The 14664-nt window shown below is 52.6% G+C and overlaps 7 protein-coding genes across 7 annotated transcripts; 4 read left to right on the top strand and 3 right to left on the bottom strand.

The window, feature by feature from the left end:
- Nucleotides 1–125: 125 nt before the first annotated feature.
- NUU61_000707 (DSC4 family protein) lies at nucleotides 126–1217 on the bottom strand (the record flags this gene model as incomplete). The annotated part of the gene is made up of 2 exons (XM_056651290.1): nucleotides 126–924; nucleotides 1006–1217. 2 exons carry the CDS (start codon nucleotides 1215–1217, stop codon nucleotides 126–128), a joined length of 1011 nt encoding a protein of 336 aa, XP_056516140.1.
- Nucleotides 1218–1477: 260 nt separating this feature from the next.
- NUU61_000706 (M18 family aminopeptidase) lies at nucleotides 1478–2796 on the bottom strand (the record flags this gene model as incomplete). The annotated part of the gene is made up of 2 exons (XM_056651289.1): nucleotides 1478–2526; nucleotides 2679–2796. 2 exons carry the CDS (start codon nucleotides 2794–2796, stop codon nucleotides 1478–1480), a joined length of 1167 nt encoding a protein of 388 aa, XP_056516139.1.
- Nucleotides 2797–4221: 1425 nt separating this feature from the next.
- On the top strand, nucleotides 4222–6183 carry NUU61_000705 (WD40 repeat domain-containing protein; the record flags this gene model as incomplete). Its single annotated transcript, XM_056651288.1, has 5 exons — nucleotides 4222–4526; nucleotides 4587–4714; nucleotides 4779–5050; nucleotides 5077–5352; nucleotides 5419–6183. The coding sequence occupies 5 exons, from the start codon at nucleotides 4222–4224 to the stop codon at nucleotides 6181–6183; spliced, it is 1746 nt and encodes a 581-aa protein (XP_056516138.1).
- Nucleotides 6184–7038: 855 nt separating this feature from the next.
- On the bottom strand, nucleotides 7039–8054 carry pdx1 (uncharacterized protein; the record flags this gene model as incomplete). The annotated part of the gene is made up of 3 exons (XM_056651287.1): nucleotides 7039–7455; nucleotides 7478–7839; nucleotides 7976–8054. 3 exons carry the CDS (start codon nucleotides 8052–8054, stop codon nucleotides 7039–7041), a joined length of 858 nt encoding a protein of 285 aa, XP_056516137.1.
- A 70-nt stretch (nucleotides 8055–8124) lies between these two features.
- NUU61_000703 (uncharacterized protein) lies at nucleotides 8125–9402 on the top strand (the record flags this gene model as incomplete). The annotated part of the gene is made up of 1 exon (XM_056651286.1): nucleotides 8125–9402. The coding sequence occupies one exon, from the start codon at nucleotides 8125–8127 to the stop codon at nucleotides 9400–9402; it is 1278 nt and encodes a 425-aa protein (XP_056516136.1).
- Nucleotides 9403–9764: 362 nt separating this feature from the next.
- Nucleotides 9765–11341, top strand: NUU61_000702 (RecF/RecN/SMC; the record flags this gene model as incomplete). The annotated part of the gene is made up of 3 exons (XM_056651285.1): nucleotides 9765–9795; nucleotides 9850–9943; nucleotides 9994–11341. The coding sequence occupies 3 exons, from the start codon at nucleotides 9765–9767 to the stop codon at nucleotides 11339–11341; spliced, it is 1473 nt and encodes a 490-aa protein (XP_056516135.1).
- Nucleotides 11342–11376: 35 nt separating this feature from the next.
- Nucleotides 11377–13830, top strand: NUU61_000701 (uncharacterized protein; the record flags this gene model as incomplete). The annotated part of the gene is made up of 4 exons (XM_056651284.1): nucleotides 11377–12960; nucleotides 13013–13320; nucleotides 13377–13743; nucleotides 13813–13830. 4 exons carry the CDS (start codon nucleotides 11377–11379, stop codon nucleotides 13828–13830), a joined length of 2277 nt encoding a protein of 758 aa, XP_056516134.1.
- Nucleotides 13831–14664: the final 834 nt, after the last annotated feature.

Genomic DNA, 14664 nt, shown 5'->3' with positions numbered 1-14664 from the left:
CTTCCTATATGTCCGTACGACCGTGTATTGATCTTAGATATTCAGTTGTCAGCAGCCAGTGCCGAGCAATGCAGATAAATCGAGAAATAACCATGAGCTAGAGTACACAAGACATGCCATGCCGACTACTGGTCCACCCGGACAATCCGACCATCCGTCCCAACCTGGAGACCAAAGCGTTGGCGGAGGAAAGTAGCAGTTTCAGGAGATGGCACGTAGCCGGTGGGCCGGTTCGGGGTGGTAGAGTACCGCCATTGATCGCGCAAGGTATCCAGAAAGCCCATGTGAACAATGATCGTCTGCCCGGTAGAAAACGAATCCAACGGGTGGCGGTCCCGAGAGCCGCGGGCAGACGCGCCCTCGCCTGGGTCTGCGAGGAGTGTTGTGCGTTCCTCTGCGGCATCCTCGTCAATGGCGCTGCCAGACAAAGACAACGAAGTGGGGTCATCCCGCGCAGCGCCGTCTAGCTCGCGGGAGGTCTCGCCTTGTCTGAGCACGCCCCGTTCTTCCGAGTCATGGTCCTGCGAGAACGACTGGTCCGCTTCTGTCCCTGGGCCGGTAGTTGTGGCGGTAGTAGCAGAAGTGGTGGATGGATTGGATCCAACCGTCTTGACTCGTTCGATTACCAATGCCAGCATCACGACATCGACCAGAAAGACCAGGACGTCAAAGACCAAAAGCCGAAATACAGACACAGGCGTCTGTCCAATGAAATCGATGAACAGGCCTCCGTGGAGGTAACCGCGCGTGCTTTCTCCAGCCTCGGGCCGGATGAAGAATGCATGGAGGAGCATACAAAACAGATTACTGGCGATAATGGCGCCGACATAGGGCTGGTTGCGCGTGGGATCAAATGGGGGTACTTTGGGCGTAAAGAAGATCAATTCTATGACAGCACGAGCAGCAAATAGAACGATGGAGCAGCTATAGGGATAGAACCTGTTAGCATAGGAGCGCGGAGAGAGAGAGGGGGTATTGCGGAGATCCGGGGAAGCATAGGCTCACTCCATGTAATACAGCGCCGACAGTTGACAGTATATTAGAACATCAAGATCACGGAGCAGGCGATCAATGAAGGCGACCTTTGTGGCGGACTGGGCCTTTCTCACGCGACTGTCATCGCTGCTGAGCGTGCCCGTTGGCTCCGCATCGTCATAGGAGATGCCGGATACGTCAGCGAGGTACTCCGCATCTCGGAAGGCCTCTACGTCTGTCATAGAGGGTCATGAGGGCATAAAAGCAATGCAATAGGCAAAATATTGAGGAGTCACGACAACGACTCCTCGTGTGGAGGTGACGAGAGACAGCCAAGGGACTCGGGGGCAGAATGGGGGCAGGCGGAGATTCCTTAGCCCGCCCCACGTGCCACATACGGCCAGCGTTTATACTTGCAGCTTCAATGGGCTTGTTGTTATTGTTATTGCTGTTTATTTATTTGATTTGAATTTCTCTTTCCTCTACTTGGTTTAATTCTAGCTCAATCCACAAAAATGGTCTTGGAGAGATCCGAGTAGTGCTGGAAGAAGCCAGTGAACAGACGGATCGCATGGGCAACATCATAGGTGCCACCCGTCTCGCGGATGCTGTGCATACTCAGCTGCGGGTTACCCAAATCCAGGGTGCGAGCTCCCAATGCTGCAGACAGCATAGGGCCAATAGTGCTGCCGCAGCTCGAGTCGTTGCGAACCACAAACAGCTGCAGAGGAACATGCTCACCGCTCTCCTTTGTGGTCTTCCGTGCCACCTCCTGCAACAAGACAATCCCAGGTGCGTTGGTGGCATACCGCGCGTTGGCATTGATTTTGATCACAGGGCCCTTGTTGATCTCCGGCTTGTGGTCGGACTCGTACTTGGCAGAATAGTTGGGGTGGATCGAATGGGCCATGTCGGCGGAGACCAGGAACGAGGTAGAGAGAGTTTGCTCGTAGGCAGTCGACAGGTCAGTCTCTTTAGAAGACGATGAGGGGAGTACCGACAGCCGGCGGATGATTGCAGGAAGAGCATTGGAGTCTGCACCCTGCGCCGTACGGCTGCCAATTTCCTCGTGGTCAAACAGAGCAATGAGACGGATGGAGGATTCATTATCCAGAGCCGACTTGTCGGCGACCGAGTCAATGAGACCCACAGTGGCACAGTAGGAGCTGTTCAGGTTGTCCAGTCGGGGAGAAAAGATAAACTCCTCCAGCAACCCACCCAGACAGGCCTTCTGGGTATCAAAAAGAATGACTTCGAAATCCAGGATGTCAGTAGGGTTAACCTGAGCTTCGGCTGCAATGAGCTCCACAAAGTAGGGATGGTGGCGCTCTGACACCGACTTCAAGGGCTCAAATTCACCCTCGGTAGCCGGTTCGGCCTTGGTCTCGCCCGTCCGGTTGAGCTCTGCGGCCACAAGGCCCGCAATGGGGAACAACTGGGTCTCCTTGTTAAAGGCAAAGTTCTCCTGGCGGTCCAGGTGAATGGCCAGCGTTGGGATTCGAAGGACTGCGATGTCAGCAATGAACTCTCTCGTCGGAAATTGCAGGATACCTACTAGGGCGGTCGATTTTAACCAGCTTTTGCACAATGGATCCATCGCTTGCGCGAGCCATCACCCTACCCGCGGCGCCGAGATCGCGATCAAACCCTGCGAAGTTTAGTGACTCAGTGATGAGTCGGTCATAGTGTCAGTTTATACGTACAGGTATGCCAGATGCCTCCACCGTAGGTTTCGACTCCGACCTGCAGGAATCCCTCGCCGCGCTTGTTGCTCACCGGCTTCACCCGCAACACCGGCGAGTCGGTGTGGGCACCGATCATGGAGATGGAATTGCCCGGCTGGGGTCATTAGCAACAGCCATCTGCGAGATTACCGATCTGACATACCTTCCATTGCTTGCCAATGGCAAAGGCCACAAGGGTAGTGGTATTCCGAGTCAAGAAGTATTTGCCGCCGGGTTGGCAGGTCGATGCCCAAGGATCTTTTTCCTATGGATGTATTAGACCTGTGCGTCTTCAATGTTTATTTTGATTTTGATTTCCAACCACAGTCGGCTCACCTTGATTTCCTGAAACCCGGCTTGTGTCAGGAGCTCTTTGGCGGATTGAACCGCATGGAAGGCTAATGAGACAAAACCAGTCAGAGGTGCCACCAAATCACTGGGTGGGAGAATTACGGGTAGGGGAGGCGTTCACAAAGGACAAGAAGTCCAGAGCAGGTTGCTTGGTGGCCATAGTGGAACAGGAGCGAGCACCAAACAAAGACCACGGTCTGAAGGGCATTGCAGGTGGAGACGTATAGAAGAGAGGAAGAGTGTGGGCGGTGACGGTGACTGCGGAGAGAGCGGGCTATGATCTTATGGCCTGAGGTTTCCCACTTGGACCCCACCAGAAATACAAGAAATGAATTGATTAAATATTGAAAGATAAAAATAAAATAGAATAAAATATTTATTGATAAAGAGATAAGAACCAGTGGAGCCGACAGGATTGCAACGCTTCTACATCTGCAATTGATTGGCAATTAACCCCGTTGCTATGGCCCAAGCTCTCGCGTCCAAGGCGCGTCCACCTACTTCTCCCACATCGCGTCTTCCTCCCACACCTTTTACTCCAGACCAGTTAAGAACGCGTTTTTGCTATTGACAAGTACACCTAGGCAGCCTCGATCATAACAAAGCCATGCGGATCATGCGGGACCGGCAACCAGCATCAAAAGAAGATGTCATTCTAGAAAGATAGATTGAATATTAGATATTCTAAACAATCAGACTTCAAACAAGATCTAGAGATCTAGAAATACAGAAATATAGAAATAACATTATAGACAATAAATATAGAGAGCAAGAGAGAGAGAGAGAGAGAGAGAGAGCAACAAAGCGGGAGGATTCTTGGCCCAATTGGGTATAGCGTATCTGACGCGTGACCCAGAGAGTCGCCCTTCGCAACTCACTCCCTTAGACCCTCTGTATCCCTCCCCCAGCTCTCTCTTTGTTGCCTATCACACTCAAGTGAAACAGGTTTCTCTTTGTGACAGCCTGCTTTGTCAATTTGTGGCCTAGAGCTCCTCACAATCCTGAGCCAAACCATTCGATCAAGCCTTCTTCAAATACCTAAACATCCGCTTGAGCCTCGTCTTGTGTACAGCTGTGCTCTCTTTCTCAGTCCACCTCGGATGTACCTGTTGTCTGCTTTTGATCTGGCACAATTTGTATCTGGGGCCGGGGGTGACGATCCGCTGTCAGGATGGGGGATCGACCGCAGCCAGGGCAGGATGTGAATGGGACAACCGCGCAGGGCAATGGGCCATCACAGGCATCGACGATTGCATCCCCACCCGGATCCAAAACCCCGCCGAGCATGCCGACTAAAAGAACCATGATTTTCCATGATAACTCGGGCAATCGCCAAAGACCGCAGGGTGATTCAGAGCCAGTCGATGCCTCAGCCCTCGGTAAAGCGCTGAAGAGTTATGAGGAGGCAGGGCAACGCCGAGACAGGACTCCAGGGACGAGTCCATGTCGCAAGAGACAGCGGGTGTATGGGGACCGGTAAGTCCGATCACAATCATTGAAATCAACGTGAGGGATCCATGGCTTACCAGACACCAGATTCATACCAAACCGCGACGGGCAAGATCTCCAAGCCACTTTCAGTTTGCTGCATGAGGATGGCTGCCCCTCGACCCCGTCGAAGAGCAAGCGGCGCGCCCCGCACTCCGAGTTACAATTTCAAAAGAGTTCGTCGTTCTCCCGCTGAAATGAATAGGATGGATACGAGCAGAAACTAACCGGCCTTTGCAGAAGAGGAGGCCAATCGAACATTCTCTCGCGTTTTGCGTAGTGAACTGTTTGGCAACACTATTCCCCAACCTGATCTTACTGCGACTTCATCGAGCTTGACCAACGGGATCAATGACAAAACTCGATCCCATACACCCCACTCTCACACAATGATCGACCTTCCCCCCGCGAGCATCACCCCCTCGACTCCCCACAGGAACCTATTCAACTATGGTCCCACCCGCCCTGGTTCTGCCCACCCCACTCCCTCCAAGACCCCCGGAGCGCACATGGTCCCAATTTGAATGCCCGATCTGAGCTCTACAGTCTTTCCCCAATTCGCTACGATAGCCAGCGGATTCTGGAGACCCCGCGCAAACAGCCTCGTTATGTGAACAAGGTGCCATACAAGGTCTTGGATGCTCCTGATCTGCAGGATGACTTCTATCTGAACCTTGTGGATTGGGGCAGTAGTCATGTTCTTGGAGTCGGGCTCGCCAACTCGGTGTACATGTGGAATTCCAACACTGGCCGGGTCACCAAACTGTGTGAGCTCAAGGATGATACTGTCACCAGTGTGAGCTGGATCCAGAGGGTAAGGCCATCCAGCCATATTTTTGTGGCACCCATGAATTGAGTAACTAATGCTAAAACCTTTTAGGGAACACATCTTTCAATTGGCACGGGTAGAGGTATGGTTCAGATTTGGGATGCAGAGCATTGTCGTCGACTTCGGACCATGACTGGTCACACCAACCGAGTTGGCGCTTTGGCGTGGAATGACCACATTCTTACCTCAGGGTCCCGAGACCGACTTATCTACCATCGTGATGTCCGGTCTCCCGACCAGTGGCTGCGTCAGCTTTCCGGCCATAAACAGGAAGTTTGCGGTCTCAAATGGAACACGAACGATGGCCAGCTTGCATCCGGCGGTAACGACAACAAATTGATGGTGTGGGACAAGTTGAATGAGGCTCCCCTCTACCGCTTCTCCGATCACAGCGCTGCGGTCAAGGCAATCGCCTGGTCCCCTCACCAAAGCCATCTCCTTGCTTCGGGTGGAGGCACGGCAGATCGTACCATCAAGTTCTGGAATACCTCTACGGGTGCGCTGATCAAGGATGTCGACACCGGTAGCCAGGTCTGCAATCTGTCATGGTCTAAGAATTCCAACGAGATCATCAGCACACACGGATACAGTCAAAACCAGATCGTCATCTGGAAGTACCCACGCATGGAGCAAATCGTGTCCCTGACCGGCCATACGTTCCGTGTGTTGTACTTGGCCATGAGTCCAGACGGCCAGACCGTTGTAACGGGGGCTGGCGATGAGACGCTCCGGTTCTGGAAAATCTTTGACAAAAACGCTTCCAGAGACACTCGTCGCGAGGGCAGCCAATTGGTCGAATGGGGCACCATTCGCTAATCTTCGCCGGCAGTTTTTCTACTTGCATTCCACACGGAGTTTCTCGATTTTTTCGGTTTTCGTCGATTCTCGGGGGAATGCCATTGCGTGGTTTCGGAGGATTTGATTCTTTTCATCTTATGCGTCGGCATCATTTGCATCATTTGCGGCAGTTCACGGCATTTTATCGGTGGGGAGCTCCTGCGCGGGTTTCCTTAGGTTCGGCTGGACCTTTTTCACGATTTCTTCTCTTCCTTCTATCTGGGTTTTCTTTGGGCTTCGATGTTTTCAGACTTGGCCAAGGGATTTCCTTTCCCCTCCCTGGACTGAGACCATTGAACCAGCCCTCGCGTCATTTTTAGGGTACAAGCAATGGCGCTCATGGTGTTTCTTATGGGGTTGCCGGTATGCGGCGTCGCGAGCGTGGATTTTCTCATGGCAACTTCTGTTGCGTGACTCCCCATTTTATGATGATATGACCTGTTGAGTATTTGGATTTTCGAGCATTGCGCTTCTCATTTGCCCTGCATCTCGTTTCACGTTGATGCGACGGCACTTGACATCTGAGTTGATAGAGAGATCTCTACAATCTTACCTGCATGAGAACCAGCCATGCTAGGAATCAATACGTGAATGTGCAAACCTTGCAGTCTATCTATCCTTCAATTATAACAGTATACACTCCACAAGATCCTCGACAAGACCCCTGCGACACAAGTAAGAACCAATCAAGGCGGTATCCGATTATCTATGCTACACTAAATACAAAGAGCCTTGAATCCCCAGCAATCGGAGGCGAGATGACATCAAAGAACAAAGGAAAAAGAGCTTTAGAAAAAAAAGGGGGGGGGGGTTTATAACAGAGAATAAGGGAATTTAAAGTACCAGCCTGGCAGGCTCCACCTGCAACAGGGTCTTGATCCGCTCCAAAAACTCCTTGGCGCGCACCTCGTCACCGACTGGAACGGTCAAGCTGAACACGTTGGCAGCCCCGCCAGATGGGATTTCCACTATGGGTGAAGACACAGTCTTCCGCTGGGACTTGGCACTCAGGATGTCGATGATATCTTCACTCACGGCCTTCTGCTGGCGCGAGGGCGCGGGACTCTCGACGGCATTCAATTCCGGCAGGTAGTGGCCGCGGGAGGTGAGAACGGGGTCAGCGCCGAGGACCTCGTCGAAGAGCTCGTCGGCCGAGGGCTTGGCGCTAGAAGAGCGCGGGAGATCGTCGTTGGCGAGGTCGGTGGCCACAGCCAGGAACCGGGACAGCGGCACTGTGACGCCCAGGGACTCCTGGAGCTTCTTCTGAGCGGACAGCACGGCGGCCAGGGGAGACAGAAATGGCGATTGACGCCATGGGCGGGGGCTTGGCGACCACTTCCTCCTTCTCGGCCGGGGCGGGTGCGGCCGGTTTCGGGGCCGGGGCGATCTTGATGTTGCTCAGGTCCAGGTGGGTGAGCTTGGCCAGCTGTGCGGCTTGGGTCGACGGGTAGTCGGCGGCGATTTGGCCGAGGTAGGCGAGGACGTCGCCCTTCAGGAGGCGGCCCTTGGGGCCCGAGGCGGGAATCTTGGACACTTCCGAGTCCGGGATGCCCTTCTGGTGCAGCAGCTGGATCACCGAGGGGTACAGCGGATAGGCGGGGTTCTGGGTTTGGGGAGCAGAGGAGGATTGCATGCCTAAGTGAATCAATGGGTTAGCTTCTGTTCTGCTATCTTTCCATGAAAAAGAGAGAATAATTTTGCAAGCAATTCGATTTCAAGGTGGCGGTTGGCTCGCTGCAAGCGCAATCGCTCCGAAGATCGGGCAACTCACGTCGCGAGGCAAGGAACACCGTTGGTTGCCGGCGGGCAAACATAGCCGGCACTTGGCCCGCAGTGATCCTGGCAGCCATCTTATATGAGGATATGGGTTGGTTGTGGAAGTGTGGTGGATGCCGGGCGACCGATGGGAATGTTCAGACGATGGCGCAACCCTCCGTGCAAGGGTTCGGCAGAGACAAGCTCGATCGACCAAGAGGCCACCACCACGTCGAGGCGTGCAGGATCCCGGGTGAAAATTTTCGGTGCGAGGAGAAGAATTGGCGCGAGATCAGTTGCAATGATGTCGGAGGTGTTGAGGACGGTTGGGAGCTTCACCGGCGGCCGGGACGGGAACATTTTTCTGCCGCCGCGGCTGTTTTCGACTTGCTTGCTTCTCCGAGGACAACAGCTCAATTGACCAACGCCCATGTAAGTTCCATTTCTCTTTATCTGCCTGCATTTACGAGTCTCGACCTAATTGTGGAATTTAATCTGGTCCATTGTATCGCCTTTCCCGGTGCCTGTGCTAATGTTCTCGTAGGCAACTCTAGCTTGACAATGTCCGCCAAACCACGCGCCTTTCAAATATTATGGTACCGCTGGGCCGGGCAATCTACTCGTCCTGGCCTTTCAACACACACAATTGTATCATGGCGATCCTTCAACTCTAGCGCCTTTCGTTGCAAGGCCGCAAAGCCCTCACCAGCGAAGGCTGCGCCGAAAGAAGCCGAGGAACCTTCGTTACAATTCGCTGGCCGAAGACCAAAGGGGCTTGGTAGCCTGGCGATGAAGATATCGAGAGAGGGGGAGGTGGTATTATACAAAGCTCCCTCTCAGAACGTCTACCTCTTCACTGCGTATAGCCTTGCGGCAGGCTGCTTTGCCTATTCAGTTTACAACTCCAAAGTGACCTTCCGTGATCCCATTGTCCCTCGACCAACGTGGCAGAAAGTTCTCTTCGGTGGTATCTGTATTATGATGAGCGCCGGTGGCACTTTATTGCTCACACGAACCGGCAACATAATCCGAAGCATCACCGCGGTCAAGTCTCAAGCCGGGCCCCAGGTCCGCTTCACCGTGCGATCCATGATACCATTCAAAAAGCCGTTTCAGTTTGAAGTGGTGCCGCAGCAAATTGCTTTTTCGCGCCGGCTGGTGGTCTCGCCAGAGAACATGGAGCGTTACCAGAGGGACTCCCAGCGGATTGGGGGTGCAAACAACCCCCCGCCGAGTTTCTTCAAGTCGCCCGCCAAAAAACTGAGTTATTTGTTGTGGAAAGTCTTCCAGTCAATGCGACAAGTCTTCACCACCGAGGATATTATCCTCCTGCAGGTTCAGGGCCATAACGGCACCTTCCGAATGGACTCCAATGGGTTTGTTGCGCGTGAGTTGCTGGCCATTGGAAATCCCGTGGAGTACAATATGCCATCGCAGAATTGAGCCTTCCATGTGATGCTGGGGATGTATAGTTCTTGATCATGTCTAATTATTTCCCTTGGGCCTGGCTTCCGGGCTTCCTTTTGTAACCATACTCATCCATCCAAATAATCTTTTTGAGCAGCAATATAAATCCTGTAGCATATTATAGATTTATGAATTGAACATGCAACAAGAGTAGATGTAAACTCGTGCGACTCGAGTTGCGGAGCCACGTGATTGGCCGGCGCGTCAACGCGATACCCAGCGCGCCCCTCTCCGCTCCGTCCCCGTTCAACATCGACGCTTTCCCTTGAGGCGATCTCAATCAGTTACTTGCCTGGAATCCCTCTGCGCGTGCTCCCGCCGGGAAGCTGTGTCGCAAAATGGGGAAACTCATTCGGCTGGAGCTTTTCAGTATGGCAGCCACCTAAGACTCGGTGCGCGAAAACCTGCTCACTTTGTTCTTAGATTTCAAGTCTTACAAGGGACACCATGTCCTGCTGTTCGGAGATGCCTATTTCACATCAATTATCGGCCCCAACGGGTCTGGCAAGTCGAATTCGTTCGTGGATACTTCCCCTCTGGAAATGCCTCTGCTAACACGCGCGCTAGGATGGACGCCATTTCGTTTGTTCTAGGAATAAAATCGTCTCACCTGCGCTCGACCAATCTTCGCGATCTCGTTTACCGTGGTCGCGTTCTGCGTACGTCAAAAGTGGAGGGAGGGCCTGAGCCCGATGAACAAGATGGAGAGCAAGAGGAAGAAGACGAGCCCGACAATACGAACGCGTCGCAGGATGCCAGTGAATTGCATGATCCCAAAACTGCTTGGGTGATGGCTGTCTATGAGGACGATGCAGGTGAGGAGCAGCAATGGCGCCGATCCATTACCAACCAAGGAGTCAGCGAGTACCGCATCAACAGCCGCATTGTGACCGCCCAGCAATACAACGAGGCTTTGGAAGAGGAAAACATCTTGATCAAGGCTCGCAACTTTCTTGTGTTCCAGGGAGACGTCGAGGCCATCGCGTCGCAGTCGCCCAGAGACCTTACTCGGTTGATTGAGCAGATCTCTGGCAGCTTGGAGCACAAGGCCGACTACGAAAAACTCAAGGCAGAGGCGGAGGAGGCTGCGGAACAACAGACCGTCCAGCTCAATCGTCGCCGAGGAATCAACTCCGAGGTGAAGCAATACCAGGAGCAGAAGCGGGAGGCCGAGAATTACGCAAAAAAGGCCGAAGAGCGTGACCAGGCCATCATCACTCACATCCTCTGGAAGCTTTTCCACTTCCAACGCTTGATAGACGCGTCCAGTGCGGACATTCAGAAGTACCAGGATGAGCTCAAGGAATACCGCCGGGGCGTTGAAAAATACGAGCACAATGTTGAGGACGCTAAGAAAGATCATGCGCGAGTGGGCAGGGACGTCGGGAAAGCCGAGAAAACCATTATGAGGAAAGAGAAGGAAATCGAGGAGCTCAACAACTCGCTGGTGCCGGTCGACGAGAAGGTTCACATCACCTACAAAAAGGCCGAACGGTATTCCTCGAAGATCGATGAAATTAATCACGAGCGCTCTTCTCAATCCAGTAACGCCAAACAACTCGAGAAGAATCTCAAGCTTGTTGAGAAAGCCCAGGCTCAATGGGAAGCCGAATGGCAAAAGGCCATGAGCAAGAAAGGTGGTCAGTTGAGTGAAGCCGACCAGCAAGAGTACCATAAGCTTCGGGAAGAAGTGAACCGGCGCTTGTCGGCGGATCAGCTCAATCTGGACAACCTTCGGCGGCAAAGGAAGACCGAGGCTGAAGCAGTGAACAGCTTGAAGGGGAAATTCGAAAATACAGAATGGCAATTAAAGAACCTGGAGTCCGAAGCGCAGAACATGAATGACCGCAGGTCGAACCTCAAAAGCAACATCAAGACCACCTCCACGGAGATTGAGCACAAAAAAAGGACCTGAATGCGCTCACGTCGGAACGCTTGAAGGCCTCGCAGATGCGAACGGAGTTGGAAGAGAAGCTTCAGGTTGTGCTGCGCAAATTACTTGAAGCCGATGACGGAAAGAAACAGAACGAGCGAGAGATTCGAGCCAAGGAATTGATTTCGACCCTGAAGCGCATCTTTCCTGGTGTCAAGGGCCGCGTCAGTGACCTTTGCCGGCCCAAGCAGAAGAAATACTCTGAAGCGGTCAGCACAGTGCTCGGACGGCACTTCGACGCCATTGTGGTCGATAACGAAAAGACCGCCAAGGAATGTATCCAGCATCTTCGCGACCAACGAGCGGGCCAGGCGACGTTTATCCCCCTCGAGACTATTCAAGTCAAGGCATTCAATTCGAGCTTGAAGGGTATGCATCGGGCAATGCGTCCCGCGATTGAAACTGTTGATTACGATGACTCGGTTTCGCGCGCGATTATCTACGCTTGCGGGAACTCAATTGTTTGTGATGACCTGGCAACTGCCAAATATCTGTGCTATGAACGAAACGTGGACGCCAAGGCCGTCACCCTGGATGGTACAGTTATCCACAAGGGTGGTCTTATGACTGGTGGTCGTGGCAATCAGCAAAACTCCAAGCGTTGGGAAGACTCGGAAGTCGAGAACCTTTACAAGTTGAAGGAGAGGCTCATGGGTGATCTCGCAAACCTCCCTAAGAGCCATCGTCGAGGCTCTGAAGAGGAGACACTACAGGGCGAACTGGTTGGTCTTGAGCAGCGATTAACCTATGCTCGAGATGAGCTGAAGGCCCTGGAACGCAACCTGGAGAGCCAGCGGAGCCAGCTCGACTTCGTCAAGCGCCAGATGGAAGACCTGCGGCCCAAATATACTGAACGAAAGGAGACCCTGGACGAACTGGACGAGACTATCGAGACGTCTCAGGCTTCCGTCAGCACTGTGGAAGATGAGATCTACCGCGAGTTCTGCAAGCGCTTGGGGTATGACAACATACGGGAATATGAGGCGCACCAAGGTTCTCTGCTGGAAGAGGCTTCGCAAAAGAAGCTCGAGTTCACTACGCAAAAGAGCCGCATCGAGAACCAGCTCAGCTTCGAAAAGCAGCGTATTCAGGCCACAGATGACCGAGTCAACGGTCTGAAAGCCCAGTACGAGCGTGACATGAGCCTGATTGAAGAACTTAAGGGCCAGCAGGACGAAATCCGTAACCAACTGGATGAATTCAGTGCTGAACTTGACCTACTGCGAGAGGCTCTCGAGCACCAGAAAGAGATCTATGGTCAGTCGGCTGAGAAACTGGCGGAGCAGCGCAGGGAACTCCAAAAGCGCAGCAAGCATGTCGAAGCAGCTTTGAAGAATGTCAATACCCTCGAAGCCGAGATTCAGCGAAATTCATCTAGTCGCTATGCTCTCCTACGACGGTGCAAACTTGAAGATATCGACCTCCCTCTTACCGACTCCTCCAATGCACTCGACAAGTTGCCCATTGACGACCTCGTGCAGGCCGCGGATCCTGACGCCATGGATGTCGACGGCGCTGATGGAGAAGATGATGAGGCTCCTGTGGTGCAAGACTATGGGATTGAGGTCGATTTCGACTCTCTAGGCGAGACTCTTAAAGAGGTATGCCACTTTTCATTGGTTTTTGAACTTACACATACTTATCAGATTGCAGGAGGCCGACGACAAGCTTGAAGAAGAACTTCTTGAAAAGGTTCGCGTTCTCAACGGCGAGCTGGACAAGATGGCCCCGAATGCTCGGGCCATGGAGCGCCTGGAGAGCGTCGAGAACAAGCTCCGTGGCACCGAAAAGGACTTTGAAACTGCACGGAAGCAGGCTCGTAAGGCCAAGGAGGAGTTTGAGGCTGTCATGAAAAAGCGCTCCGACCTTTTCAACAAGGCCTTCACGCACATATCCGAGCAGATCGGCCCAATCTACCGCGAACTGACGCGCAGCTCGAATTACCCGCTGGGTGGACAAGCGTGAGTTCTTTTTCTGCTCTTTGCCGGTTTAAGATTGTTATTGACACCTCCTGAAGGTATCTGGATATCGAAGACTCGGACGAGCCCTACCTCGACGGTATCAAATACCACGCGATGCCTCCGCTGAAACGGTTCCGAGACATGGAGCACTTGTCGGGTGGTGAAAAGACCATGGCCGCACTTGCTCTGCTTTTTGCCATTCACTCGTACCAGCCGTCGCCATTCTTTGTGCTGGACGAGGTTGACGCTGCTCTCGACAACACCAACGTGGCTCGCATTGCCAACTACATCCATGACCACGCCGCGCCTGGTATGCAATTCATTGTGATCAGTTTGAAGACCGGGTTGTTCCAGAACAGTGAGGCTCTGGTGGGCATCTTTCGAGACCAAGTTGAGAACAGCAGCAAATCTTTGACGCTTGATGTAAGTTGGGCATTAGCCTCTCTCTTTCTTTCTCTCTCTTTTCGAATTCGAGACTGACGTTCTCCACAGCTTCGGAAGTACACATAATGGCTTGAGCGAGATTTGCGTGGATTGCATGATGATACTTTCCTTCCTTTTCTTTTTAACTTTCTTTCATCTCGTGTAGATTATTGAGCCAGACCGAAAGGTTTTCTCTCTGCTAGTAGCCGAGTCGAATGCCGCGCGATGATAGGATCGTGGAATCGTCTTAATCAACGAGCTTCTGTTGTATTTGCTCTCCCGAGGCAGACGGGAGGTCTCTTGCCACCACTCGGTCTTTTGGATTTCAGCTGTGACTCCGCATTGCAGCGTATTTGCCGATCCCACAGGCACCCGAGGACGAACTACAGTATGTAGATGTGGTGTATGTGGTACACGGAGCATGGTGGCGGCAGGGGCGGTTACGAGGCAGCAAAGCAATATCAGGAAAGATACACAGCATCACCGATAGTCATATTCAGCTGCCTTGGCCACAGGAAAAGGAATCGGATGATTGATATGCAGGGGCACACCTCCTTAGTTACCGTTAGTTACAGGGAGGTACGGTGTTAGGTTAGGGCACTCGGCGAAGTGGCAACCCACCAGGCATACACGTATATTCGCATGGCATTATGTATGAAAATTAGGCTTAGCACTATTGTTATTATTATTATTATTATTATTATTCTGCTTCTTCTATTTTAGTATTTTATCTCGAGTCAGTAGGATCCACATCCTCTCTTGAAACCATCAGCCACGACGAATAGCCCGAGTCAGCTCACCAAAAAGTATGTTTTAAGATCGACGTAGATAGTCTTTCTGGGATCCTGGGATAGAGCTAGAAGTTCCTCGGATGCAGAAAGCATCGCAATACTTGTTTTTTTTTTTTCGACTCTTCGTCCA

The sequence above is a fragment of the Penicillium alfredii genome, assembly GCF_028826965.1.
Source record: "Penicillium alfredii strain IBT 34128 chromosome Unknown utg000001l_segment0_segment0, whole genome shotgun sequence".
Classification (NCBI taxonomy): domain Eukaryota; kingdom Fungi; phylum Ascomycota; class Eurotiomycetes; order Eurotiales; family Aspergillaceae; genus Penicillium; species Penicillium alfredii.
Note: the sequence above shows the minus strand (reverse complement) of the source record. Positions and strands in the feature narration are given on the sequence as shown.